Raw genomic sequence first — 23,300 nt, 5'->3', positions numbered from 1 at the left:
CGTAGACCCGAGACAAATAAGCCACCATAGATGGTGTGATGCATGCAATATATGGTATCTTAGTGTCGCTTGTTGTGATTGTGACTGTAAACCACCACACACACTCCCCCGAGGTCGAGTCGAATCACGCTGTTTCATCACCTTCCTCCTTGGTATCTTCCACACTAGGCGCATTGGCAACAATCTTCTGGACAGCGTCCACAGTCGCGTCTGGGCCACCAGCCGCGCGAAGTAAGACCTTGCCCTTCTTATCCACGGCAAATATACCTCGCGTTGTACCCTTAGGAGATTTCTTGAACCCAATAGCTGCAATAAGGGTGGCCTTGGGGTCACACATGAGAGGGTAAGGTAGGTTCTGTCTTGTCTTGAATGTAGTGTTGGCCTTTGGCGAGTCACCAGAAAGACCGTAGATAGAAAGGCCAGTAGAAGTCAGGTGGGTGTAGTTGTCACGGAACAAGCAAGCTTGCTTGGTACCTGGATGAAGCGGCGTAAGCTATCTGTTGGAGTAGGATGATTGCAGAGTATTCCAAAAACACAGCCAGGTTTTCTCAAGAGAAGCACTGGGCATGACAGAGGAACTTACAGCCAGGTGTTGAGGCTTTGGGGTAAGTAAAGAAAACCACGCCCGACTTGCTCTCCTCGAGGAGCTTCTTCAAAGTTGTTTTTTCACCCTCATTGGTCTCAAACTCGCCACCGAAGGTTTCTATGTCGATTGTATCATCCACCTCAGGGACCTTCTGCGCGGGTCTTTTCTCAGTATCATTATCGGTAGCATCTGCGTCTTGTTTGGGCTTGAGAGCTTGTTTGGTCTTCTTCTCTGCGACGAGTAGCGGGGCTGGTGCCTTGCGTTTCCTGAGTTCGACCATGACGTGAAGAAAAAGGAGAAAATATAGAAGACCCGGATGGAGGAATGTGTATTGAATAGAGTCAAGTGGACGTTCTGGAACATATCAGCTGCATATCTGCCCGGTGTAGCTCCAGAGCTGCGCTATTGATTAGATAAGCGAGTACCGGGAAAACCCGACCTGTGGCGTGTGGCGCTCCGAACGCGCCCTGGCCCTGACCCGGAGGGAAAAAAAAGAAAGGATTTTCCCCTCAGACGGTAGATCGTTAAAATCCACTCTTCTCCATTTTTTCCTATCTGCCTTGCTCATATTTGCCTCCAGATTCCTTTCTAGACTTAGACTTAAATCACCTTCTGCAACGTCCCACCTCTCACTCTCGGCTTGAATCAGTCTTACTTTTTCTTTCTCGGGTTCTTCAATACTACCGTTTTATCCAGTCTTATCCACCACAGCGCTTGTCGAGGCTATCCGTCCTTCATCCAAACGCCCAATCCCAAGATCACGCGACCCAACGACCCAACGATATCGTTGAGGTGAACTGCGACTCGCCACTATGAAGGTCTTTTCTTCCGGATGCACGTTCGACTACTCGTGGGACGAAGTATCAACCGCGAACTGGCGCAAGTACTGTCCTTGGAATGATAAGTCTACACACGTTGTGGGTGTAGACACGCTTTCTCGAACCGTCGACCCAAGCACTGGAATCGTGAGTCATTCAACGTCGCACTCAAAATTCCCCTGAAATCTTTGTACTGACTTTTGCCTCTAGTTGCGAACCGAGCGTCTTATCACGTGCAACCAGTCTGTACCACAATGGGTTCTCTCGCTTCTCGGTGGGACGAATACCTCTCACGTCTACGAAATCTCTTACGTCGATCCGGTCGCAAAGAAGGTGACCATGTGCTCCACCAACCTGACATGGTCGAACGTCCTCAGCGTCCGCGAGACTGTTATCTACCGGCAATCCTCCCTTAGCCCGGCCACCACGACCGAATTTAGCCAAGAAGCAAAAATCACCGCTCTCTGTGGTGGATGGCAAAAAATTAAGAACAAAGTTGAAGAAGCAAGCGTGGATCGTTTCCGTGAAAATGCCAAGATTGGCCGCGAAGGATTCGAAACCGTCCTCGAAATGAGCCGTCGTGTCTTCGGCGAACAACGCGAGCTTGAAAAGCAACGCCTCCAATCATGAGCGTCCCATACCTTCGACATACTTCTCGCGGCCTGTTCCAACCATCATATCTCATGTTTTCTCTCCTCTCAGCATTCAAATCAAGCGACTGCATATTCCGGCGTCTGTTTTGCATATTCGAGCATGTGGCGCCAAGTGGGGTTCTTTTTCTTAACCTGTCTTTTTCTTTCGATTCTCAGCTCTTTCAATCTGCTCATGGATACCACCTTTGCCGCACGAAGCCGCATGGTCAAAAAAGTTCTGAACCAAGTTATTTTGAGCGAATTGTCCTTTTATATCCTGCTTTGTGTATTGTGGCGCCCCGTCAAGATGGCGGCACAGATGTATCATCAGAAGCTTTCAAATCTAGATCTGAAATTCTATTATCGTACAACATTCACCTCGATAGATTCATATCTCATAAAAAGCCCAACCATATGTTCTGTCAAACAGAGAACACCTGACCCAATATATAGCAGCGAAACCTTGCTGCTATCCCAATAAACCGCCAAGCACCACCCGACTGACCCCAGCAACTTCACTCTTGACACTATTTCGGCTCGCGTCTTCGAACTCACGCACTGCGCCGGCCACCATGATCTTTCGTAATCTGGCATCTGCTTTGGAAAACGTCTCGCCCAGGGCCACTGTACAGACAGATGGAGATGATACTAGAGCGGCGAGCCGGCTATAAGTGTCAATCAAGACATCACACAGAGTTGCGAATGTCTCAAAGAAGTCCGGCTCGAATGGCAGCGATGGCGTGAGAAGATAGGTATATTCCTCGCCAGGGTGAAGATCGGAAGACTCCGTGAGTGGGAAGGAGGTGACTGAAGCAGAAGAAGCCGACCCGAGATTCCCTGCCGTGCTCTTTAAGTCTGATGGGTCACTGGACTGCATTGGGAGTCCGATCTCGTTTGCAGAGCTGGCGCGCCGGGTCTTGGTACCTGCATGCGCCGCCCGCTTGAACATTTGGGGTATACGTGCCCTTGCAAGGGTTGACGAGGAGCTGCCATCTGGTGGATGCACTTGCTGGAACGCTTCAAATTCCATCAGTAAAGCATTCAGGGCACGTACATACTCGAATGGCGTGGAATTGACATCGAGTATTGTGGGCAATGACAAGCCTAGAAGCAAATAATTGATTGCGCGGCGAGAAAGTTTCCGGGCTTCAAAGTATGGCAGACGAGCGATGTCGGCGCGGGAGAAATGCACAGTATTAAACCAATAAACTCGTCCTTCGTGACTATACATAACACGGTATGAATTAGTAGTGCTCAGGTCTGGCTGGACCGCGATTCACTCACGCCTTTCTCAAATAGTCGAGAGTCGATATCCGTTTCGCAGCCATTTCATGGATGTGTTGGTATATTGCGCCTGCACTTTGCGGGCCGAGAAGCCCTCCTCCGCTGATGACTGGAGGTGGGATGCCATACGCCCCTTCATGTCCACCAGAAGACTTGGCTGTGTCCCGCCGCGTGATGCCCGGGGCAAATGTAGAGGGGATCATTGGCGTTGGTGGGTAAAATGATGCGACAGGGATATAAGTGGACAAGGGACGATAGCAGGATAAGGTGGAGGTGTCAGAAAAGACGGGAGAGCAAGAAGCCGAATAAACTGGTATGTGCCCAGGTGAGTATGTACTCCGTAGGTAAGACGTCAATAGTTATATGATCAAATATTATTGAGATTCAGGAGATCCGGAGAAACATGAAGTTCCCCGCAAGCTGGACAGTGATGCGGAAGATTACTGTAACCGTACCTCCTATGTAATTTACCGCCGATCACATCCCCTCCCCCTCCTGTACAATTCAGGTCTATACAAAACTTCGGAACAATCCTAAGCTTGTTACGGAGTACTATTGTGAAAATGGACTCAACACCCATCGAGGAGCAGGTTCCTTTGCCTGGGAAATGGCCTGTTGATCCTCAGGAGGATGTACCAATCTCGGAGGACCGACTTTGGGTCGACGGATGCTTTGACTTCAGCCACCACGGTAGGCTTGCACTTAACACCTATTCAATTGCTGTGAGCTAATTGATGTATTGCTCTGCAGGTCATGCCGGTGCTATGCTCCAAGCCCGCCAGCTAGGAAAGGCCCTTTACGTGGGAATACACTCCGATGAAGCTATTCTCGAGAACAAGGGTCCAACAGTGATGTCACTGGAAGAACGGTTGGTTTGATCACACTGATCTTGTTGTTGAGTTCTGGTCCTAATGTTGCTGTTATTAGTGTCGCAGCCGTTGACGCGTGTCGATGGGCAACTCAGAGTGTTCCCCATGCCCCCTATGTGACCTACCTACCCTGGGTATCCCACTACGGGTGCAAATACGTTGTCCACGGAGATGATATTACTTCTGACAGTGATGGAAACGACTGTTACCGCTTCGTAAAAGCCGCTGGACGATTCCGTGTCGTTAAACGTACTCCCGGGATCTCGACAACCGATCTCGTTGGCCGCATGCTGTTGTGCACTAGGAACCACTTTGTCAAATCCGTGAAGGGTACACTCGCTGGATTGGAAGGATATGGAAGCCCCGAAGAGCGCCAGGCTTCTGCTAAAGACCTCTTGCGGAGAATCAAGGATTACGCGACGGACGAGAGTGGTCTCCAACCTGGGCCTCAGGTGTGGACATGGACAGGTTCAGGCACCGCGAAGATGGACCACGTCGTCGAGGAGGCTGGCCTGTTTGAGACGTTGGTCGACGGAAAGGGACCCAAACCCGGGCAGAGGGTTGTTTATGTTGACGGAGGGTTCGACCTCTTTTCCTCCGGTCACATTGCGTTCCTGCGCAAAGTTACGGAGCTCGAGGAGTCCGAGGGCCGGCAACGTGGCTGGTATGAGCCGGATCAAGTTGCAAAGAGGTTGAAGGACCACGGAGAGGACTATGGACCGTCCTATATTGTCGCAGGTATCCATGATGATGATGTTATCAACCATTGGAAAGGCTTGAACTACCCAATCATGAACATTTTTGAACGTGGTCTCTGTGTTCTTCAATGCCGCGTAGGTTTTCCTTGATTTGCGTTCATACGTCCAATTTGCTAACTTTTGCCAAAGTACATCAATGCTGTCATATTCTCTGCACCATTTACCCCCAGCGAACCATATCTGAAGGCAATCCCGTGGGGCACTCCCGATGCTGTCTACCATGGACCCACGACCTTCATCCCCCTGACATATGATCCATACACTGCTCCCAAGAAGATGGGAATCTTCCGGGAAGCCGAGCAGCATGCCTTCCAACATGTGAACGCTGGCGAAATTGTTGGTCGGATCCTGAAGAGCCGTGAAGCTTATGAAGCCAGGCAACGCGCAAAGCTGGACAAGGCCATTGCTGAGGATCTGGTGAAGTCACAAGAGGCAGCTCAAGCAGCTCAGTAGGCTGGCTGTCGCTTTTTGTGAGCAATACTAACCATGTAGTGAAGATCAACTGTACATATGATGCTAGACCTCATCAACTGGGGCTTCCTCTTGAACAAACGCCTACCTCGTTCGTTTACATGGCGGCTTGTGACAATGTGGTCTACTAGAGCAGATAGATTGGAGATCACCTTCATTTGTCGAATCAACAAGACAACTATCTGACCAGCAGGATATTAGGACCAGAATACATTAGAGACAAATAATTTTACAGAGATAGCCATCTATCAAATTGATAGGCTGACATCTTCCACTCAGGCTCGGCTGCTATTTATTCATCCGCCGCAACCAGGACACCCTTGGTCTCCAGAAGTTTCGCAAGCTCACCATTTTGATGCATGGACATCAGAATATCACAACCACCGATGAACTCCTTCTCGAGGTATAGTTGGGGAATAGTGGGCCACTCAGAGTATTCCTTAACACCTGTAAACACAGCATGATTAGCAATCCAAACCTGCCAGGAATTTCCACTCAAGGTAACCCTAACATACCTGAGCGCAGCTCCGCATCCTCCAACACGTTGAAAGCAACAAACTTCTTAGGATCAACACCCTGCAGGCCCAGGATTTGAATGGTGGCGCGAGAGAAACCACACTGCGGAGTCTCGGGTGTGCCCTTCATAAACAGAACGACGGGGGCGGAAGAGACCGCCTTATCGATCGCCGTCCGGGTCTCATTGGACAGAAGGCGTGCGTGGAGGACAGAGGGAATGGAAGGCCCGGAGGGGAATTGGATGGCCGAGCGGACGGGGCGCAAAAAGGTTGGCCTCGAGACCGGGCGGAAAGCCTACGGAATTCATGTGAGCTGGGATCTTGCGGAGAATTAGAAAGATTTCATACCGATGCAACTACTCTGGAAAACATGATTTTGAAAATGATGGTAGTTTACAAGAGAAGACGTTCAACGTTAAAGTTGCCTCGGGGAAAGGTTTAGTATTATTTAATCAGCGGTTGGTCCGCGGGTCACGTCGATCCCCACATATCTAAAGCTCTCTAGGGCTCTATGGACCAGTCGTCTTCTTTTCTTGTTCACTGTCTTTTCTCTGCTTCCCTGACAATAAAGATACAGGCAATGGATTCTCAAGTATCGCCTACGCCGTTTATTGCGGAGCAGTATACAAATGACAACAAGACCCATGTGCTACTTGCAGCCGCTACCATTAACCTGCGCAACATTGCAGAGGCACTATGTCGTAATAAAAACATATCAGTCCGCATCCTAGTCAGCGAGCCTGCGGAGAAGTTCCTCGCTGGACAGAGCTTGGAGCAGCCGGTTCTCGGCACTCTGCTTCAAATAGATGGTGTGGACGCTATCTACCGGGACCAAGATGAATGGTCCCCATCATGGACTCGCGGAGGACCAGTCCTGCATATTGAACTGCGCAAGTGTCAGTGACTATTTAGATACATGGTACATAATACAGTGAACCAACTGACATCATAATAGGGGCGCATATTCTACTGGTTGCCCCAATGTCTGCAAATACCATGGCGAAAACGGCTAACGGGATCGCCGACAACCTGCTTCTATCGGTCATCAGGGCCTGGGATACGACTGGAGTAGTGGATATGGGCTTCAAGACCCAGAAACCTATGATCTTTGCAGCGTTGGATATGGACCCCTGTACGTACAGGCATCCAGTGACCGAGAAACAGCTTACAGTTCTACGCGATCAGTGGGGATGGAGTGAATCAAACCCAGAAGGCTGGTTGACTGTGCTTCCTCCCATAGAGAAGAACTCGGCTTATGGAGATGTCGGTGCTGGGAGTGCTGGGAGTATGATGGACTGGAGAGATATCGTCACTGTCGTCCAACACTACGTGGCGGGATTGGCACAGCAGTCGTGAGGAAAAAGAGAACCAAGGCTTAAACGCCTATTTATATTGTTACATGGTTATTGCGTTGACTCGGCCACCACGCGCTCCGGCTCCGTCGTATTGTACAGACCAAGGTACTGCGTCGCGTACTCGGCGAACAAGCCCAAGGAGATCCCCCCACCGGTCAGCAGACATCCGTTCCTGAACCACCACCAGCAGTTCCGAACATTCTTCAACTGAACCTTCCAAATCATGAGACCAAGCGACAAAACGGCACTGCCGCAGCTGCCAACGAAGAATACAGGTCCGCAACCGGCAGCAACTCCTGCAGCGGCGAGGAGGGAGACCTGAGTCACCGCCAAACCACTCAGGACAGCCTTGGTGTTGTGCTCATGGCGGAGGGCGATTGACTTGATCCCGGCCTTAACATCGTCTTTAATGTCCATATGTGCATAGATCATATCGTACAGAACTGTCCAAGCAATACAACTGGAATAAAGGGCACCTGCAGCCATCAAGGCATCATGATTGGCAAGCAGGTCCACCCCCAACGCTGGGAATCCCATAATCGCTCCCCATGAAAAGGCAAGCCCAAGCACAGCTTGCGGGTAATTGGTCACGCGCTTAGCAAGGGGGTATGCCACCACGATAGGCAAGCTAGGAATCCCATACCAAAGGCACTGGGTAGGGAACGAAAGAAGCACACCCAACCCAGCTACCAACTGTGAGCCTGTAAAAAGTATTGCATTTTTCGGCGACAGTGCACCTCGGGCGATGGGTCGAAACTTGGTGCGTTCGACGTGAGGGTCCAGGTTTCGATCCCACAAGTCATTGATCGCGCAGCCTGCACCGCGCATGATCAGCGCACCGGAAAAGAACAATGCTGATGTTCCCAGGACATGGAGCGGTGCGGCACCAGCAATTGGCGCAGCGAGGAGGGTGGAGAAGAGAGTTGGGAAGAATAGGTAGTATGTGCCCGTGGGCTTGTCCAGCCGCACCAATTCCGCATACGGTATCCATGAACTCGGCAGAGACGCAATCAAGCCGGTTTTTGGCGGGATATAGTGCGTGGCTGGGTTCTTCTCCGCACTATCCGTCTCGGTTGGTTGTGTTGCGGGCGATTGCAACTGTGAGCTGTGTCGGACTTGGACTTGTGTTGTTCGCAAGGCAATGGATGAGCCACTGGCGAGAAATCGGGGGTATTTCAATTGCGTCGGGGAATAGGCATTGTGAGCGAATGTGGGAAGGCGCCCATTGTATAGACCAGTGAGGTTGACCTTTTGCCTGTATGGGGATAGTCGAGCGCGGAGGAGACGGGAGCTAGTGGAAAGCATGACGAGGGCAGGAGATCTAGAAACCGAACGTGGGTCAATTAGGGCGATTGACAATTGGCAATATTCATGATCCTGTCAGAAGCCTTGAAGGTCTGGCCATCTGAAGATCTGTATGTTGTAGATGTCGGAAATTACATCGTCATGCAGGAAAAAGCGGATTGGTTCCTCCCCCTAAGCCTATTTCGGGCATCAGATCTATGAAGTCGAGCTGTCACGACATACTGAGACTACCAAGTATATATTGAACTGAATTTTATCTAAATTTACAATCTAATGAAAAAAAAAAAAAGAAGAAAAGCCATGCAATGTACTCGAAGTTCCCTAATGTCTATGTTGTTGTAGGCAAAATGGTGAAATCAAATGTCAATTCCAAGGTTCACGTGTATATTTCTGCCTGAGGCCAAAAAACGCGGCATCCCGCGTTCCCCCAGAAGTTGAAGATCCGAAGTGAAGGGAATCTACAACATCCCTTTCTTTCAAATCACTCTATCTGATCTTATCTCTCCTGGTCCCAACCTTGGATTGACATCTTCTACGCTTCTGTACTATCTATTGTGCACCTGCCCACTCCTCCGCTCCTTCCCACTCCACCCAAATATCTTGTCCCAACCATTGTCCCACCCACACCACAGAAACAGCAAAGAACAGCACAATTCACCCAGCTAGTTAGATCCTGAGTCTGCACAACCTTTGACTTTGGCCCTGACCACCAACATTCCCCCCTCAAACCATGGAATTCGCTCCTACGACCTTTGCGCCGATTACAAACATAAACTAAGCATCAATACCTTGCTCCCCTCTGGGGCCCTACGGTCGCCATGCCAGCACATAGAACCCGGCTGGCTTTTGAGCCACTCTCGCCTCTTCTGGACATCCATCGGGTTGTCGAGTCTACTCCGAATTTCGAGTTTGCGATGGATATCACCTGTGACGCAATTGAGGATTTCCCTCTTGAGGATTTCGAGAAGCTTGTCCTGTACCAGGTTGTCCTGAGCGGAAGACCCTTGGTAATCAGAGGATTTCATCAACGTCTTGACAAACGTATTTTTTCGGAGAAATGGCTCCGAGCAAAATACGCGAAGAAAGGTGAGTTCGCGCTCTTGAATGGTTTCTATCTCATCCTTCGTTGGTCAATACTAACTGCAACCTCTCTTAATAGTGGAGGAAGTTAGAGATCTAGTAAAAAAAAAGACCTTCAATTTCAGTATGGGTCACTACCTGGACAATCTGTCACTTCTCACTCGGCAAGTGACGGTCCACAACTACACACACAAGGACCTCCAACGGCTCTACCTTAAGGACATCGACTGTCCACCCGAGTGGCATGCTTATCTAGAGAACCTGTTACCACCGTTCCTTTTCTATCTAAACGAAGCACCCAAAGCCTTCGAAGGCCCTGCGTCGGGAAAGACAAATCTGTCTGAAATTCCCAAGTCCACCCAAGGCGACCCCATCGCGCCGTCGGGTGATTTGATGAGCAGTCTTCCCCCAAGCATGCGCGCGGAGAACCTGATGTGCTACATCGGCCATGAGGGTACGTACACACCAGCACACCAAGAGATGTGTGCTAGTCTCGGTCACAACATAATGGTCGAGGCGTCCGATGGGTCTGTAGAAAACGGCAAGCCAACGGTACCTGGTTCTTCAATTTGGCTCATGACAGAGACCAAAGATCGACGGGTTGTTTCCGAATACTGGATGTCTGTCCTTGGGCATGATATTGACATCGAGGATTTCTTTGCCCCCTTGCATGCATGGGAGATTGCACCATTCAAGACCTGGGTGGTTGAACAGAGGCCCGGCGACCTTATTCTTGTACCCCCTCTTGCTGCACACCAGGTTTGGAACCGCGGCACTCGGACGACGAAAGTTGCCTGGAACCGCACTACTGTGGACACGCTCGAGCTGGCTCTGCGTGAAGCTTTGCCGCATGCGCGAATGGTCTGCCGTGATGAACAATATAAGAACAAAGCCATTGTTTACTTTGCTCTTGAGCGGTATTCAAAATTGTTGCGGCAAGCAAAAAAGGTCGACCATCCTGTGGTGGTTCAACTGTGGGACGATTTCAAACGTCTTTTTAACCTGTACAAGGGCATTTTGCTGTCTGAATCATTCTCTCAGAAGAACCCAGAGAAGAACGTCGAATATCATGAGTTCCAAAGCAACGTCACCTGCTCATTTTGCCGGTGCAACATCTTTAACAGGTTTCTTACCTGTCCTGGCTGCGCAAATACCCTTGGGGGCGAGGAGGATCCATACGATGTATGCATGGATTGCTATGTCATGGGTAGAAGCTGTGCCTGCATTTCCCATCTCAATTGGATGGAACAGTTTCCGTGGAAGCTGTTAACAGAACGATACGAAACATGGCGACGGCTGATCATTTCCTCCGATGAGAACAACAAGGATTTGAAGGTTCAGTTTCCCACCTTCATTGTCGCTAGAGGACAGGTAGGCAAAAAGTCTGTGGCCGAGATTTGCCAGGAACAACTGGTACGCCGCCCCTGGAACGACCCAAAGAAGCCCAAGCCCGTGGTAGACAATACCAACGAAGATGCTGGTAGTGAGTCTGAAGGAAACAGCCGGTCAAAAAAGCGCCGCAAAATGCGGCAGTCACTTATGGCGAAATCTGATGATGTCCGCCGCTGTCACGTTTGTCTTCATTTTGAAGTCAACTGGAAACTCGCTCCATGCTCGAACTGTGACCAGCGCTACTGTTACGGCAGTTTGTTCCGCGCCTTTGAAATCTCCCCACAGGAGGCGATGGAAAAACATCACTGGCTCTGTCCAAAGTGTCGTAAAGAATGCAGTTGTGGTGCCTGCCAGCGTGACCCTTCAATGAAACCATATGAGCCTAACTGTACCATTCTGGGCCATGATACCAGTAAGGTTGCCGATCCCCGCAGCATCGAGACCCTGGTTGATTTCCGGAAATCAAATCTGTGGTGGCTGAAGAAGTTTGGCGATGATGTCCACGGACGTATACAGAAACGCCAAAAGGAAGCCGAGGAAGCTGAATTGGAGCGGCAGAAGACCCTTGAAGATCAGGGGTTCAGCTTCGAGACCAGCCCCTTCGACCCGCCACAGAATGGGAACGGGAATGATGAGAACCCACTTGGCTTCGACGATAACGACGGGGGGATCCCCGTTGATCCCTCGTTAATGACCTAGGGCTCTGTTGCGAGCCTCGGCACTTGAAACGACTCATTAACTTTGCTTCATTTGAGCATGTGACAGAGATCACTTGTGCAACAAGTTGTTAAGAGAGACGCGGAAAATAATTGAAAGTTTCTCGTGGGATATGCGTATTCTACGAACCACAGCGAGCATTGAATATTTGGGAAAGGGTGTTTGATTAAGGAAATCGGATGTATGATTTGTGATTCCCCAAAGAGTTTAATCTCTTGTGCGACACCATGGTTTAACAAAAGATCTGGCTGTACTTTAATAATGAACATATATGTATTCAAGTTGAGATCAAGTTGAATTCGTGAAGTACTATTGGCTAGGCACCTTTGTACTCGTACTGTAGATCCTTGAGGGATGCAAGGTCAACAGAGAGCATGACCTTTTGAGCAAGTAGAATTACTGCGAGCATTGCTGTACATGGTCAGACTCGATACCTTATAGCCGAGAAAGAAGGAAACTTACCGCCAGGAATCAAGTATAGAACTGGATGGACCGCATAAGATGGCTCTGTAGAAAGGTAGACCACAGCAAGCAACAAGCAAACTGCACTGGTTCCAGGTACCAGAGCGGCATGAAGCCGAGCAATACGTTCAGTGTGGAAGGTCATAGGCTTCTTGCCTTTACGATCTGGATGGAGAGGAAAACATTTCATGATATAGGCCGTTGTCAGCAACGAGGCAAGACTGAGGAGCGAGAACAATCGTTCAGCCTGACTGGAGGCCGACAGCACCGAAGGCACAAATACTGTAGCAGCCAGCACTGGAAGTGCAGTAAAGATCATCTGGGGAGATATTTAGCATTCGTTCTTGATCATGAAAGAAGGAAAAAGATATGTACACTGTACTGGGCGTTGCGAGCATCATTCTGGCTCTGCAACTGCTCGATGACCCGTTCCTGTTGCTCTTCGTCCAACTCTTCTCGTTCGCCCTCCGATTCCTCGGGGTACCGAAACGCCTTGCGCAATCTCACCGCAGCCATTTCTCGAAGGTTTAAACCCAAAACAAAAGCGTTGTATTCTCAGCCGGTGGTCGTGCAGTGACGTCGAAAGGTCAAATCTGTTTGTCTTGTTTGACACTCTTTTCTTCCGCAACCCCCCAAACCCCAACCAACCCGACAAACACCGAAAATAACCCCCAAAAGCACAGCAATGGTCTTCTCTCGAGCGTTCACGCGGCGCGCCGCGCTCGCCCGGCAATCCGCCCGACCCAACATAGCCAACCGACGCACAATGATAGCTGCCCCAGGTCCGAACACAGGACCACTACTGGAACGACGAGCGGACCGCGAGCTACCGAACCCAAACCCTGGCCGAAAGTGGCTTTACACACTCCCGATCTTCATTATCGCGACGGGAGCAGGCATGCTTGGAATTTTCAATTACCAGAAGTCGTCGTCGAGCATTGTGAACAGCACGCTGTATGCGCTGCGGACGTCGCCGCGGGCTCGCGAGATCCTGGGCGATGAGATCTACTTCGCGCAGCAGATTCCTTGGATCAGTGGCGAGATGAACCAATTGCATGGGCGGATTGATATCTCGTTCTGGGTTAAGGGGACGAAGTCTCAGGGCAAGATGAAGTTCCGAAGCATTCGGCCGGATCGTATGAGCTATGTGAGTTTTTGGTCTATTTGGTTTGTGGCGTGTTCTGTGTTGGTTGCTGACTTGGTTTCTTCTCTTCTTTTAGTTCCGCACCGAGGAATGGAGTCTGGAGACCGAGGATGGAACGGTGGTTCAATTGCTCGACAATGATAGCGATCCCTTCCGGAAGAACTGAATATTGGAGAGTGTACAGATACAGCAGTGCATTGGCTCGGGCGTTCAGGAACATTCTTCTTTATGGGATCATTTGTTGCTTTATCAATTCGGCGAGGCCATTGTTTTTCTTTTTCTCAATGGCTAAGAGAAAAAAGGAAGAAGGATATCATTTTTTGTATCATATACAAACGCCGCTCAAGTCAAACAATATCGCGCGTATGGTGTAATAGTACATGGTCAGAACTAAGAAAAGAAAAACCTCCGATTAAGCAGTGGCAGGTTCCGTCGCCTCTGCCTGTGGCACTTCCGGCCATGGCTTCTTGATCGCATCCTGGATTCTCACAACACAGCCCTTGGGACCACTGACAGCACCTGAAGCAAAGGAGATATATTAGCAAAAGAGAATTCGGGAAAGGCTCAAAGCAGCTCCAGATCGAATCACATACCGCTGACAACCACAATACCATTCTCGGAATCCACCTTGAGAATCTTCAAGTTCTGAACAGTGTTCTGAGTATTGCCCATGTTTCCGGCCATCTTCTTTCCGGGGTAAACACGGGAACCACCACCCTGACCAGGACCAGAAGAACCCATCGAACGATGCGTCAAACTAACACCGTGACTGCGATCCTGACCGCCGAAGCCGTGTCTCTTCATGACACCAGCAAAACCCTTACCCTTAGTGTTGGAGCGAGCATCAACAAACTGGCCCTCCTGGAACCAACCCGCCTCAATGCTCTGACCAACAGGGATGAGGCCCGCCTCGTCCTTAACGCGGAACTCAAAGATATGGCGCTTAGGCGAGATCCCATTAACCGAGAAATGTCCAAGCATCGACTTGGTCACGTTGCTCGGGTGTTTCCAGCCAGCACCGACCTGCACAGCATAGTAACCATGTCTCTCGCGGGTCTTGTGGGAAATAACCTCAACACGATCCAGCTGGAGAACAGTGCAGGGGATGCGCTTTCCAGACTCAGGATCGTAGATAGCAGTCATGCCCTTCTTGATACCAATAGCTCCAGTGCGGAGCGGGAGGGAATTGGCTTTGCGGCGGAGCGCCGCCGTCGACGTCGATTCGAGGACTGGCAGCCCGGGTCCGATATTGAAACGACTGGGTTTGGGCGGGTTGAGAGATCGGATTCCGAATGAGCGCACGGGGATCCGGGGCGTGATCAATGGGGCACCCCATACGGGTGAGAGCTGAAGTAGCCCTCCTAAGCGCGGCGACATGGTGGGCTTGATATTGGGAGGGGGATTGGGGTGCTCGTCGTGGCTGAGAACTCGGGAAAGTTTTGGTGTTGGGCTTAGTCAGCGCATATGCACGCCCCGAAGTATACAAAGTCAGAGCTGCCACGCATTTTGTCGGACCATAGCTAGACACTGGGGATCTCGTACAAATAATAGCAAAAAGCGATAGACATCATACAAACGCTCATCTACTGTATACAACATCCCGTTCTACGCCAATACCAACACATCCCGTATTAATCCCTAACTCCGGCAGACACAGCCGCAGCCCGATCGGACCGGAAGCCGAAAACGCCGAGAGAAACCAAAAAAAAAGCACAGCATTCCATGTCCTATCCAGATTCAACACCAATTCGCTCACTGAATCACACCCCCTCAATCCAGAACACCAGGGGACGACAAAGCAACGCACCATGTCCCTCCGCCCAACCCTCCTCAAACAATGGATCTCGCGGCCGAGCGAGATCCTCAAATCAACCCCAAGCTTAACCTCATACCTCCACCCCTCGGCCCGTCCATCCCTCGCACACCGCAGCATAATATTCCCGTCCGCAGGGCAAGCAACACGACGAAGCCTTACCACAGCGCGCTTGCCGACGCGCACCCGTCCGGGACCGAGCTCGTTCCACCCCAAGCAGCGCCGGTTCAATTCCGGGTCGGCTGGCGGTGGTGGTAAGGGATCTGGGGCTGGAGCTGGAGCCGGAGCTTCGGAGAAGGCGTCGCTGTCGCAGCGGCTGAAGAAGCTCTCGCGGGAGTATGGATGGGCTGCGCTGGGAGTGTATCTTGGACTGTCGGCGCTGGATTTCCCATTCTGTTTTGCGGCTGTGCGGTTGCTTGGTGTTGAGCGCATTGGATATTATGAGCATGTCGTTGTTGGATTCGTCAAGGATAAGCTCAAGTCTGTGTGGCCGCAGACTAAGAGTTCTGAGGCGGAGGATGGGCAGGGGCAACTTGCTCAGGCTGAGGAACGGAATCAGGAAGAAGCTAGTAAGTTTTTTTTGTTTTGTTCGTGTCGGAAGGTCGAGGTGCTTATCGATGGTTTCTTTTTGGCAGGTATCTGGACACAATTGGTTTTCGCTTATGCCATCCACAAGAGCTTTGTGTTTATTCGAGTACCGTTGACGGCGGCTGTGACGCCAAAGGTCGTGAAGACGCTGCGTGGATGGGGTTGGGATATTGGGAAGAGAAAGCCCAAGAGTACATGAAGGTGATGTGATTATATAGCATAGCGGGAGATACAGGACACTTGGGATTTGGACCATTGTACATTATTAGCCATTCAGCTCTCTAATACGGAAATCTTTATTCCTTTTGACATTGTCCTCTCAAGCACCTCCGGACGATCTACATGTAATCGACAACAGCCAAACCAAGAGAAGCCCAGCTCTATCTCTAGCGCCCAAGGTGAGATAGGAAATGAACAAAGGACGAAAAGAAGAATAAAGAGAACGTCGGACGCTAGTGACTATCTCTGGTGTTTGAAATAACTAGCCAAGAGCAAAATAGAGAACAAGAAAATAAAGCAGATATGGCGTGGCAAAGGCTACTAAAGCTCGTAATCTTCGTTGTGGAAATTAAATTGCGAAGTATGTAAAGGGTGGGGGTGCTTCCAAAGGAAAGCAAGGGTGAATCGGATCACATATCGATCATATCGTTAAATCTCAGAATGCCGTTGGCTCTCATAACGCCGTTGACACCGTCAGGCATGCGGTATGCCCATTCGGCAACGCCCATGGTATCAGTGGGTAGCTCCTCGAGTCGATCCGGCTGACTGACCTCATCAGAGGTGTCGGCTACAAGCACAAGGCCGAGCTCCTTGATGGTTTCGACGAGCGCGGGAACGACATTCTACACAGTGGTTAGCAGGCAGACTAGAAAGAGAAAGAGAGACAGCGCTGGACCAAACATACCAAAAGGCTAGATCTGCAGATCAAGCCCATAAAGTTGTTGCTCTGGGCAATGCGAGCAGACTCCTTAATCGACATTGAGGCCCGGCCACTGCTATTGACATGGGGCATCGAGTCGACGTTCCCAGCCAGGTCCCGAATTTGACCAAGATCGTTGCAAAGAAGAACAGGGTCTAGTCATAGAGTCAGTATCACGTATGAGTTGGTCTGTATTTCAAGGAGACTCACAGTTTGGTTGCTTCCAGTTGAGAGCACTACAAATGTTCGGGTTGTAGGAGGTGAACACCACGGAACGCATGAACTCTGGGTTCTTGTCGCGGGCCACACGGGCATGATCGAAGACGTCGGTCAGGATAACATCGGCAAAGCTATTAACATCCGCCAAAGAAGTCATGTGGAGTTTCTTCTCCTCCGTAGGCGACGGGTAGAGGAGGGAGATATTGACATTCAAGTCAATAGGGAGTTGTTGCAAGACATCACGTAACGACAAGAACGACGCCGCTAGGAGTCGATGAGTCTGCGGCATGTCATTCGTCGCTTCTGTTTCCAAGAACTTGAGGATCTCGGTATGGTTGGCACCGCAGTCTGCGCCAATGGCCTGGAACTGGGCATATGTCAAATGAGACACTGGGATGTCGACTCCGTGGTGGTTGATCATAAATTGCGGGTAAAGGACTGCGACGCGGTCCTGGGTCAGTTGTACAAAGAGCTGAACATAATCTCCCGACAAGCTGGAACCAGTCACCAGTCCATTGTGGTCTGAGTCAAGGGCACTAGTGGCCTTCCAGTATGTAGCAAAGTGTGTAATCTCCAGAGGATCACCATGGTATGGCTTGATCACTTGGAAGTTGAAGCGCAGCTGGCCGATTGTACGAAGTCGGGGGTCGAATAGAGGCAGGCAGCCTGAGCCAGTGCTGGACGACTCGGCGCGGAAGATGTCTGGCAGGGCCACACTCTTTGCAATCACCTTTGAACCAAAGGTAGGGAAGATCTCAAAGTCCACAGCAAAGGTGTCCAAATTATCCACGTGGAACGATATTGTGCGCGTCTCTTCCTGAATGGGTAGCATGACAGTACGGGGAATGAGATCTGACAGCTTGGAAGAGATGGTCATGCGAGCAGCAGGATGGCGGCCTGCCTGGTCAAAGGCAATAGACCCGACATTTCCTTGATCGAATAGAAGCTGCACAAATACTTTCTTGTCGAGGAAGTTGTGACCATAGCGGCGGAGAGGGATAATGGGAGGAGGCAATTCAAGGTCCGGGATGCCATCAGCCATTTCCAATTCAGAGACGCTCGTAACTACAGACATGTCGTCCATCGGGCCGGGTTCTTGCATCCGCACGCCATTGAGAATGTCAAGCGGTCCCAGTGTAGGCTTTTTTGCCGGAGGGCTGTGCCCAGAGAAGGAGCATGCACTCCAGATGCCCTTCCCAGGCAGCATAGTACATAGACGAGAGGCCCTTTTCATCTGGGACCTGGGCATCAACCCCGCACTCGAGAAGAGTGCGTAGGCAGGGAACGCAGCCCTCGCTAGCGGCATGGAACAGTGGAGTCCACTGGTATAGCTTGTCCTTCTGGTCGAGATCAGCACCGTGCTCCTTCAGCAGTAATAGTAGCTCTGGTGATTGTGAGGCGCGTGCAACCATATGCTGGGGATATAGACCCTCTGCATCAGGCAGTAACTTCGCATTTCGCTCAAGAAGCATCCTCGCGATGGGGAGAGAGCCGTGTTGACAGGCGAGATTCAAAGGAATATGATCGGGCCCCTTCAAGGGCCGGTGGTCCATTCCCTTCATAGGAGGCGACTCGGGCTCTGGATCGACGCGGGCATTACTACACAGAACCTGCTCGGCGCACGCCAGCTGGCCCTTTACGATGCTGTGAATTAGAGGTGTAAAGTTGTCATGGTCCATGATATCGACGGTATGAGGGCCGGCTGCGAGCAGATGTCGCACCATATCCACGCGGCCGTGCATGCACGCGTAGTGGAGGGGCATTCGACCATAGACATCGGCGCGGGCGAAATCAACACCTGCCTGTAGACCCGCGTGGAAGACAAATAATCGGCCCGAAATGGCGGCTTCGTGGAGGCAGTTTCGTTCGTTGATGTCGTCCTCGGCGTGTATGTCAACCAGTTTGCTCTCCAATAGCAGACCGAGCACTTCATCCGAGAACCCGTTGATGGCGGTCAGGAATGTACGGGTGGCACGTTCACGGGCGTCCGGCAACTGCTGCAACCTGGCCAGCCATTCACGTAGGGTTTGCAGGTTACCGGTGGAGGCTGACTGCAAGATCTGGCTGTCCAGTTCATCCTCTTCCGACCCCAAGGTTGCGGTACGGTCTAATGGACGTGAGGCGTCATATTGAATGTTCTCACCCTCGGCCCAGGCCTCTAATTCCAGTCGCGCGGTGGTAGCTCTGTCCGCAAGGTCTCGAAGAACTTCACGGTTGAAGCATGGTTGCACTTCGACTGCCCGATGCAGATACAGCTCTTTCATACGAGACTTGGATGTTTTATCCCATTTCTTGAGGATTTTAGACATGGCAGTCTCATTGATCTCAACGAATTGCTGCAATTTGTTCAGGTCACCATCGAATTGTTGGAAGCCTTCGAACATAGCAGCAAAATTCGATGGTGCTTTGGAATTTGAGGTGGCTCGGGATTGAGTTACCCGTTTCTTGTCGACCAACGTCCTTAGGCGCAGAGAAAACTAAAACGATATGATAAGTTTCCGGATATGGTCATGACTGTGCACTGGTTAAATTGGCCATACCTCTGATTCTTTCTGGAGGTAGAAAGTGTTGACTTTCTCAATCTCTCGTTCCTATACATCATGGTAAGTACATCCATCTTCCGATATGCATGAAATTATTCCGACAACCTACCAAACGGAAGAAGAACACCTCCTTGTTTGCGCGCAAGGCGCCCTGGGGGTCCGCATTAGCTCTCGCAATTTCCTCGGCTGTTCTCTGTGCCGGGATAGTCGGGGTGGCACTGAGTTGCTTGATCAGCTGAAAAGGAGTTAGCCATGCCCATATTCCCTCGCAAGCGGGCAGGACGTTAAACGAACCTTCTTCAGTGCCTTGTAGTTAACAAAGCTGGCGGCATATTCAGGAAGATCTAGCTGCCTGCGCTGGATCTGTTTGCCGAATTTCCTAGCAAGTCAGGGCATATCAGTAGCAGCTCAAGAAATGAATCACCCGGTAACAGAAACGGAAGGGCATACGTACATGTTTGCACAATCTCGGAGAGAGCTTTAGCTCTCCCGAGCTCTGAAGACCGATATTGCGTCAGTAGCGCAAGTTCAGCAAAACGGAGCTGAAAGCTAGGATAATGGAAGCCGAGGACTGTGCGAGGTAGGGCGCAAGGGTATCAATGGGGGGGAAGAAAAAAGTAAGAGACAGGGTGGGATGACAAGGACACGTTTGGGACGGAACCAAAGCTAAGGCTTCGGGGGGGCAAGAGGGGGCGGTTAATGCGCTATCACAGTGGGGAAGGATAATAGTGGGACAAGTAAGAGACGGAGTGACACAAGTAAATAAAATGTGTGACGCTGAGTCCCCATATATCAAATCAAGGGTTAAGACGCTAAGAGCAGAAGTTTAGCCCTGGAGAGGTTGAAGCGGTGATAGAGCGATAGAGATAGAGATAGCGGGGCAAAGACTCGAGAGACACATGTGGGAGAACGGAGTACGGAGTACAGGGGGACCAGGTACGAATCCAATGTGGTTCAGTTCTGTATAGTTCGAAAACTAACAGAGAAGGGAAAAGCTGTGAGGTGCAATTAAGCCGGGGAGTGGAGAGCTGTGTGAATCATCCATCGCCAATCACCGCCAACAGCGGACGCACGTTGTTAACTTACTGGTAGCCACTGCAACGGAAATGTACCGAGAACTGCTATTATCGGCCATAATTTTACTTTTAATAGATTAAATCGGAGTATTTCTACATATTTAGTCTATCTTAGTCTATCTTAGTATGTTTTAGTACATGTTAGTAAAAGTATATTGTTCTGAGCTTCCTTTCCAAGATATCATACATGATTCTGCCGACATTCTCCGAACTATATCTACATACGGAGTACATCCATATACAACATAAGTATACGACGTATATAAATCATTCAAATATAAACCTTTCATTTCAGTATACCGGATACAAGACTTCAACAAGGGAACTAGGAGTAAATCCAAGACACCCGAGGTATCATTGCAAATCTCGACTATGTTCAGTCGCATGGAAAACTCCACACTCAGCAGGAAATGTACAAGATGGAGTTCCTCACAGTTCCATGTAGACATGAACAATAAAAAATAAAAAAACAATGGACACAGACATAAACGAGGTGTGAAAAAAAAAGGCGAAAACAAGCTATGCAGCTGAGACCAGATGCGCGGGATATATCAAACAGAGATGACCAAACCAAATCAAAGCCCGACAGGCCGATTAAGGGGAGAGAGAGAAGACAGAAAAAGAAAATAAAGGTGTAGAGGACAATAGAGACATGAAGTGAAGGTCCATCGCGCCGGGAATTGGAACATGAGAGACCCGAAAAGAACGAATGAAGTCGGCGGTGGTCGAGATAGAAAGAGCGTATGGTATTGTGCAAGGTAGGAAAAAACAACAAAAAAACATAAAAGGAAATGCCGAGCTTTTGGAGATCAGAGATTATTGGAGAAAATCTGAATCAGTCGGGCCATCAGAAGTTCTGCGCGATACCGGCATTCCCCTGTCGTGGATAAACACCGGGGTTCTCGATGCGGGTATTGCGGCGCGCCTGGACATCACGGATCACAGGCTGATAGTCATCTCCGCCGTATGCGCCGTGTGTGTTGATGTCGCCGTAGTACGGGTTCTCACCGTAGTAGCCAGCTGAGGGGTGGACAGCGGACATGTGACTTTCCTCTGATGCGTCGGAACGGTTAGCTGCGGAGTAAGCGGAGGATGCATTGGAGGGGCCACGGTGAATATCGCCGTTGCGGTTGTTCGCAGCCACTGGGGCGGCACCCAGCACGCCAATGGGTTCAACAATCTCGCCAGAGTCGGGGCGGGCGCCATCAGAATATTGAACGGTGCCTTCGCTGGGTGTTGCGGCGTGGTGATAACCGGGGCTGCTTCCTTCCGACATGGCCAGGCCACCCATTCCACTGGAGAGGTTGGTGGACGCCTTGCGCCCAGCAGAGGTGGTTCCCCAGCCGCGGTAGCCGGAGGATTCGTCATCCTTGGGAACCACGACGCCTCCGATACCGGGAAGGGTTGGGTCGTTGTTCGGGTTGAATCCGTACTCCTCCACTTCTTTGCGACGCTCCTCCTCGGCCGCCTTGTTGGCCTTGCGCTTACGCCAGAAGAAGAGCAGCGCCAAGATGATCAATGCCACTGAGACAACCGGAACAACAACTGCAACGGCAATTGTGCCGCTAGGAGAAAGACCGCCGGATCCTGCTGCTGTGCCGGAGGTTGCGAGCGCGGCTGAATCAGTTGCACTGGAAGAGGTGGTAGACGTGGCACCGGTGTTAGACGCTATTTGGGTGGACGTGACAACAACTACGGTAGTTCCCTCTGTCGATGTAAATGTTGTCTTCTCCTCACTTGAGGTGGTGGATGGTGCGGTTGTAGTAGAAGAGGTGGAAGAGGTAGAAGAGGTGGAAGAAGAAGTAGACGAAGTGGAAGTGGAAGTGGGCGAAGTAGACGTAGGCTCGGGGGTCGACGTGGTAGGCTCGGTCGTGGGCGTGCTACTAGTACTGCTCGTGGTGGAACTGGTGGTAGTTGGCTCAGTTGAACTAGAGGTGGTGGGAGCAGGCGCAGACGAAGAGGTCGTTTCGGTAGAAGAGGTGGAGGGTTGGGCGGCAGATGTTTCACTGCTGGTCTCAGGAGACCCCGAAGTCTGTACAACAGTTTCCGCAGCGCTAGAAGCGATAGCTGCAGCGGCAGCGGCGGCGCCAGCGGCTTTGGATGGGGAGGCCATCTCAATAGCAATATTGGTCAATGTCGGTCAAGAATAAGTGATGTCCGTTGAGATTGCAGGCTGTTGGTAGGATCGATGTGATCCTGAGCCGGGCCGTTCGGCGAGTTTTGAGAGATTAGGGATGCTTCCGGGTGCGGAAATGATTTCGGGCTGAATGAGACCGGGGGTTCACAATTTCGAATCCGAGTCGATAGACTTATTTAACGAGAGACTGCGATTTGGACGCGTAAGGAGAGACGTTATGGTCGGAGTCTCAGGGGAAAATTGGCGATATCTCAGGAACCGATCGGAATCGGAAGAAAAGAAGAAGGAAAATGAAGAAGGATAGAAAAGAGAAAAGAACAAATACAAGATACTCACAATCTCTCGGGGCCGAATCTAGCAGCCATGAGAGGAGAGAAGTTGTGTGGAAGAGTGAGATTGAAGTGGGAAGTGGAGATTTCTTACGATTGCGGCGTATCCGCATTCCTAGTTGTATTAATAGATACAGATGCACTTTGATTTAAGCATTGCTGATAATTGACGGTAAAAAGCACATCCTCTAATTTCATACTACGCTTGAGTTGCAGTTGCATTGCAACAACATGATGCTGTTTCTGGTAATCCCTTGATCCGGCCATGCAAACCCCTGTGGCTAAGGG

The 23,300-nt window shown here is 50.6% G+C and overlaps 14 protein-coding genes across 14 annotated transcripts; 6 read left to right on the top strand and 8 right to left on the bottom strand.

Annotated features, from left to right (window-relative positions):
- Window positions 1–124: 124 nt before the first annotated feature.
- Window positions 125–866, bottom strand: N7489_002134 (thioredoxin peroxidase DOT5; the record flags this gene model as incomplete). The annotated part of the gene is made up of 2 exons (XM_056707889.1): window positions 125–474; window positions 584–866. 2 exons carry the CDS (start codon window positions 864–866, stop codon window positions 125–127), a joined length of 633 nt encoding a protein of 210 aa, XP_056572191.1.
- Window positions 867–1,398: 532 nt separating this feature from the next.
- Window positions 1,399–2,034, top strand: N7489_002133 (putative mitochondrial protein sorting (Msf1); the record flags this gene model as incomplete). The annotated part of the gene is made up of 2 exons (XM_056707888.1): window positions 1,399–1,551; window positions 1,615–2,034. The coding sequence occupies 2 exons, from the start codon at window positions 1,399–1,401 to the stop codon at window positions 2,032–2,034; spliced, it is 573 nt and encodes a 190-aa protein (XP_056572190.1).
- A 471-nt stretch (window positions 2,035–2,505) lies between these two features.
- Window positions 2,506–3,523, bottom strand: N7489_002132 (uncharacterized protein; the record flags this gene model as incomplete). Its single annotated transcript, XM_056707887.1, has 2 exons — window positions 2,506–3,259; window positions 3,321–3,523. 2 exons carry the CDS (start codon window positions 3,521–3,523, stop codon window positions 2,506–2,508), a joined length of 957 nt encoding a protein of 318 aa, XP_056572189.1.
- A 360-nt stretch (window positions 3,524–3,883) lies between these two features.
- N7489_002131 (ethanolamine-phosphate cytidylyltransferase) lies at window positions 3,884–5,400 on the top strand (the record flags this gene model as incomplete). The annotated part of the gene is made up of 4 exons (XM_056707886.1): window positions 3,884–4,010; window positions 4,071–4,188; window positions 4,248–5,022; window positions 5,077–5,400. The coding sequence occupies 4 exons, from the start codon at window positions 3,884–3,886 to the stop codon at window positions 5,398–5,400; spliced, it is 1,344 nt and encodes a 447-aa protein (XP_056572188.1).
- Window positions 5,401–5,608: 208 nt separating this feature from the next.
- N7489_002130 (monothiol glutaredoxin GRX5) lies at window positions 5,609–6,305 on the bottom strand (the record flags this gene model as incomplete). The annotated part of the gene is made up of 3 exons (XM_056707885.1): window positions 5,609–5,865; window positions 5,934–6,228; window positions 6,282–6,305. The coding sequence occupies 3 exons, from the start codon at window positions 6,303–6,305 to the stop codon at window positions 5,711–5,713; spliced, it is 474 nt and encodes a 157-aa protein (XP_056572187.1). The 3' UTR covers window positions 5,609–5,710.
- A 208-nt stretch (window positions 6,306–6,513) lies between these two features.
- N7489_002129 (putative flavoprotein) lies at window positions 6,514–7,289 on the top strand (the record flags this gene model as incomplete). Its single annotated transcript, XM_056707884.1, has 2 exons — window positions 6,514–6,829; window positions 6,889–7,289. The coding sequence occupies 2 exons, from the start codon at window positions 6,514–6,516 to the stop codon at window positions 7,287–7,289; spliced, it is 717 nt and encodes a 238-aa protein (XP_056572186.1).
- A 47-nt stretch (window positions 7,290–7,336) lies between these two features.
- Window positions 7,337–8,593, bottom strand: N7489_002128 (putative para-hydroxybenzoate-polyprenyltransferase Coq2; the record flags this gene model as incomplete). The annotated part of the gene is made up of 1 exon (XM_056707883.1): window positions 7,337–8,593. One exon carries the CDS (start codon window positions 8,591–8,593, stop codon window positions 7,337–7,339), a length of 1,257 nt encoding a protein of 418 aa, XP_056572185.1.
- Window positions 8,594–9,411: 818 nt separating this feature from the next.
- On the top strand, window positions 9,412–11,764 carry N7489_002127 (putative JmjC domain protein; the record flags this gene model as incomplete). The annotated part of the gene is made up of 2 exons (XM_056707882.1): window positions 9,412–9,679; window positions 9,753–11,764. 2 exons carry the CDS (start codon window positions 9,412–9,414, stop codon window positions 11,762–11,764), a joined length of 2,280 nt encoding a protein of 759 aa, XP_056572184.1.
- A 334-nt stretch (window positions 11,765–12,098) lies between these two features.
- On the bottom strand, window positions 12,099–12,760 carry N7489_002126 (uncharacterized protein; the record flags this gene model as incomplete). Its single annotated transcript, XM_056707881.1, has 3 exons — window positions 12,099–12,193; window positions 12,245–12,563; window positions 12,620–12,760. The coding sequence occupies 3 exons, from the start codon at window positions 12,758–12,760 to the stop codon at window positions 12,099–12,101; spliced, it is 555 nt and encodes a 184-aa protein (XP_056572183.1).
- A 169-nt stretch (window positions 12,761–12,929) lies between these two features.
- N7489_002125 (cytochrome c oxidase assembly factor 1 family protein) lies at window positions 12,930–13,554 on the top strand (the record flags this gene model as incomplete). Its single annotated transcript, XM_056707880.1, has 2 exons — window positions 12,930–13,391; window positions 13,465–13,554. 2 exons carry the CDS (start codon window positions 12,930–12,932, stop codon window positions 13,552–13,554), a joined length of 552 nt encoding a protein of 183 aa, XP_056572182.1.
- A 246-nt stretch (window positions 13,555–13,800) lies between these two features.
- Window positions 13,801–14,765, bottom strand: N7489_002124 (mitochondrial 54S ribosomal protein uL3m; the record flags this gene model as incomplete). The annotated part of the gene is made up of 2 exons (XM_056707879.1): window positions 13,801–13,907; window positions 13,982–14,765. 2 exons carry the CDS (start codon window positions 14,763–14,765, stop codon window positions 13,801–13,803), a joined length of 891 nt encoding a protein of 296 aa, XP_056572181.1.
- A 431-nt stretch (window positions 14,766–15,196) lies between these two features.
- Window positions 15,197–15,988, top strand: N7489_002123 (FAM210 family protein; the record flags this gene model as incomplete). The annotated part of the gene is made up of 2 exons (XM_056707878.1): window positions 15,197–15,770; window positions 15,837–15,988. 2 exons carry the CDS (start codon window positions 15,197–15,199, stop codon window positions 15,986–15,988), a joined length of 726 nt encoding a protein of 241 aa, XP_056572180.1.
- Window positions 15,989–16,418: 430 nt separating this feature from the next.
- phoC (uncharacterized protein) lies at window positions 16,419–20,605 on the bottom strand (the record flags this gene model as incomplete). The annotated part of the gene is made up of 9 exons (XM_056707877.1): window positions 16,419–16,631; window positions 16,694–16,863; window positions 16,919–18,084; window positions 18,140–19,404; window positions 19,468–19,518; window positions 19,580–19,705; window positions 19,765–19,849; window positions 19,921–20,041; window positions 20,557–20,605. The coding sequence occupies 9 exons, from the start codon at window positions 20,603–20,605 to the stop codon at window positions 16,419–16,421; spliced, it is 3,246 nt and encodes a 1,081-aa protein (XP_056572179.1).
- Window positions 20,606–21,393: 788 nt separating this feature from the next.
- Window positions 21,394–22,659, bottom strand: N7489_002121 (uncharacterized protein; the record flags this gene model as incomplete). The annotated part of the gene is made up of 1 exon (XM_056707876.1): window positions 21,394–22,659. One exon carries the CDS (start codon window positions 22,657–22,659, stop codon window positions 21,394–21,396), a length of 1,266 nt encoding a protein of 421 aa, XP_056572178.1.
- Between the last annotated feature and the right edge of the window lie 641 nt (window positions 22,660–23,300).

This window comes from Penicillium chrysogenum (genome assembly GCF_028827035.1).
Source record: "Penicillium chrysogenum strain IBT 35668 chromosome Unknown utg000001l_segment0_segment0, whole genome shotgun sequence".
NCBI classification, from domain to species: domain Eukaryota; kingdom Fungi; phylum Ascomycota; class Eurotiomycetes; order Eurotiales; family Aspergillaceae; genus Penicillium; species Penicillium chrysogenum.
Note: the sequence above shows the minus strand (reverse complement) of the source record. Positions and strands in the feature narration are given on the sequence as shown.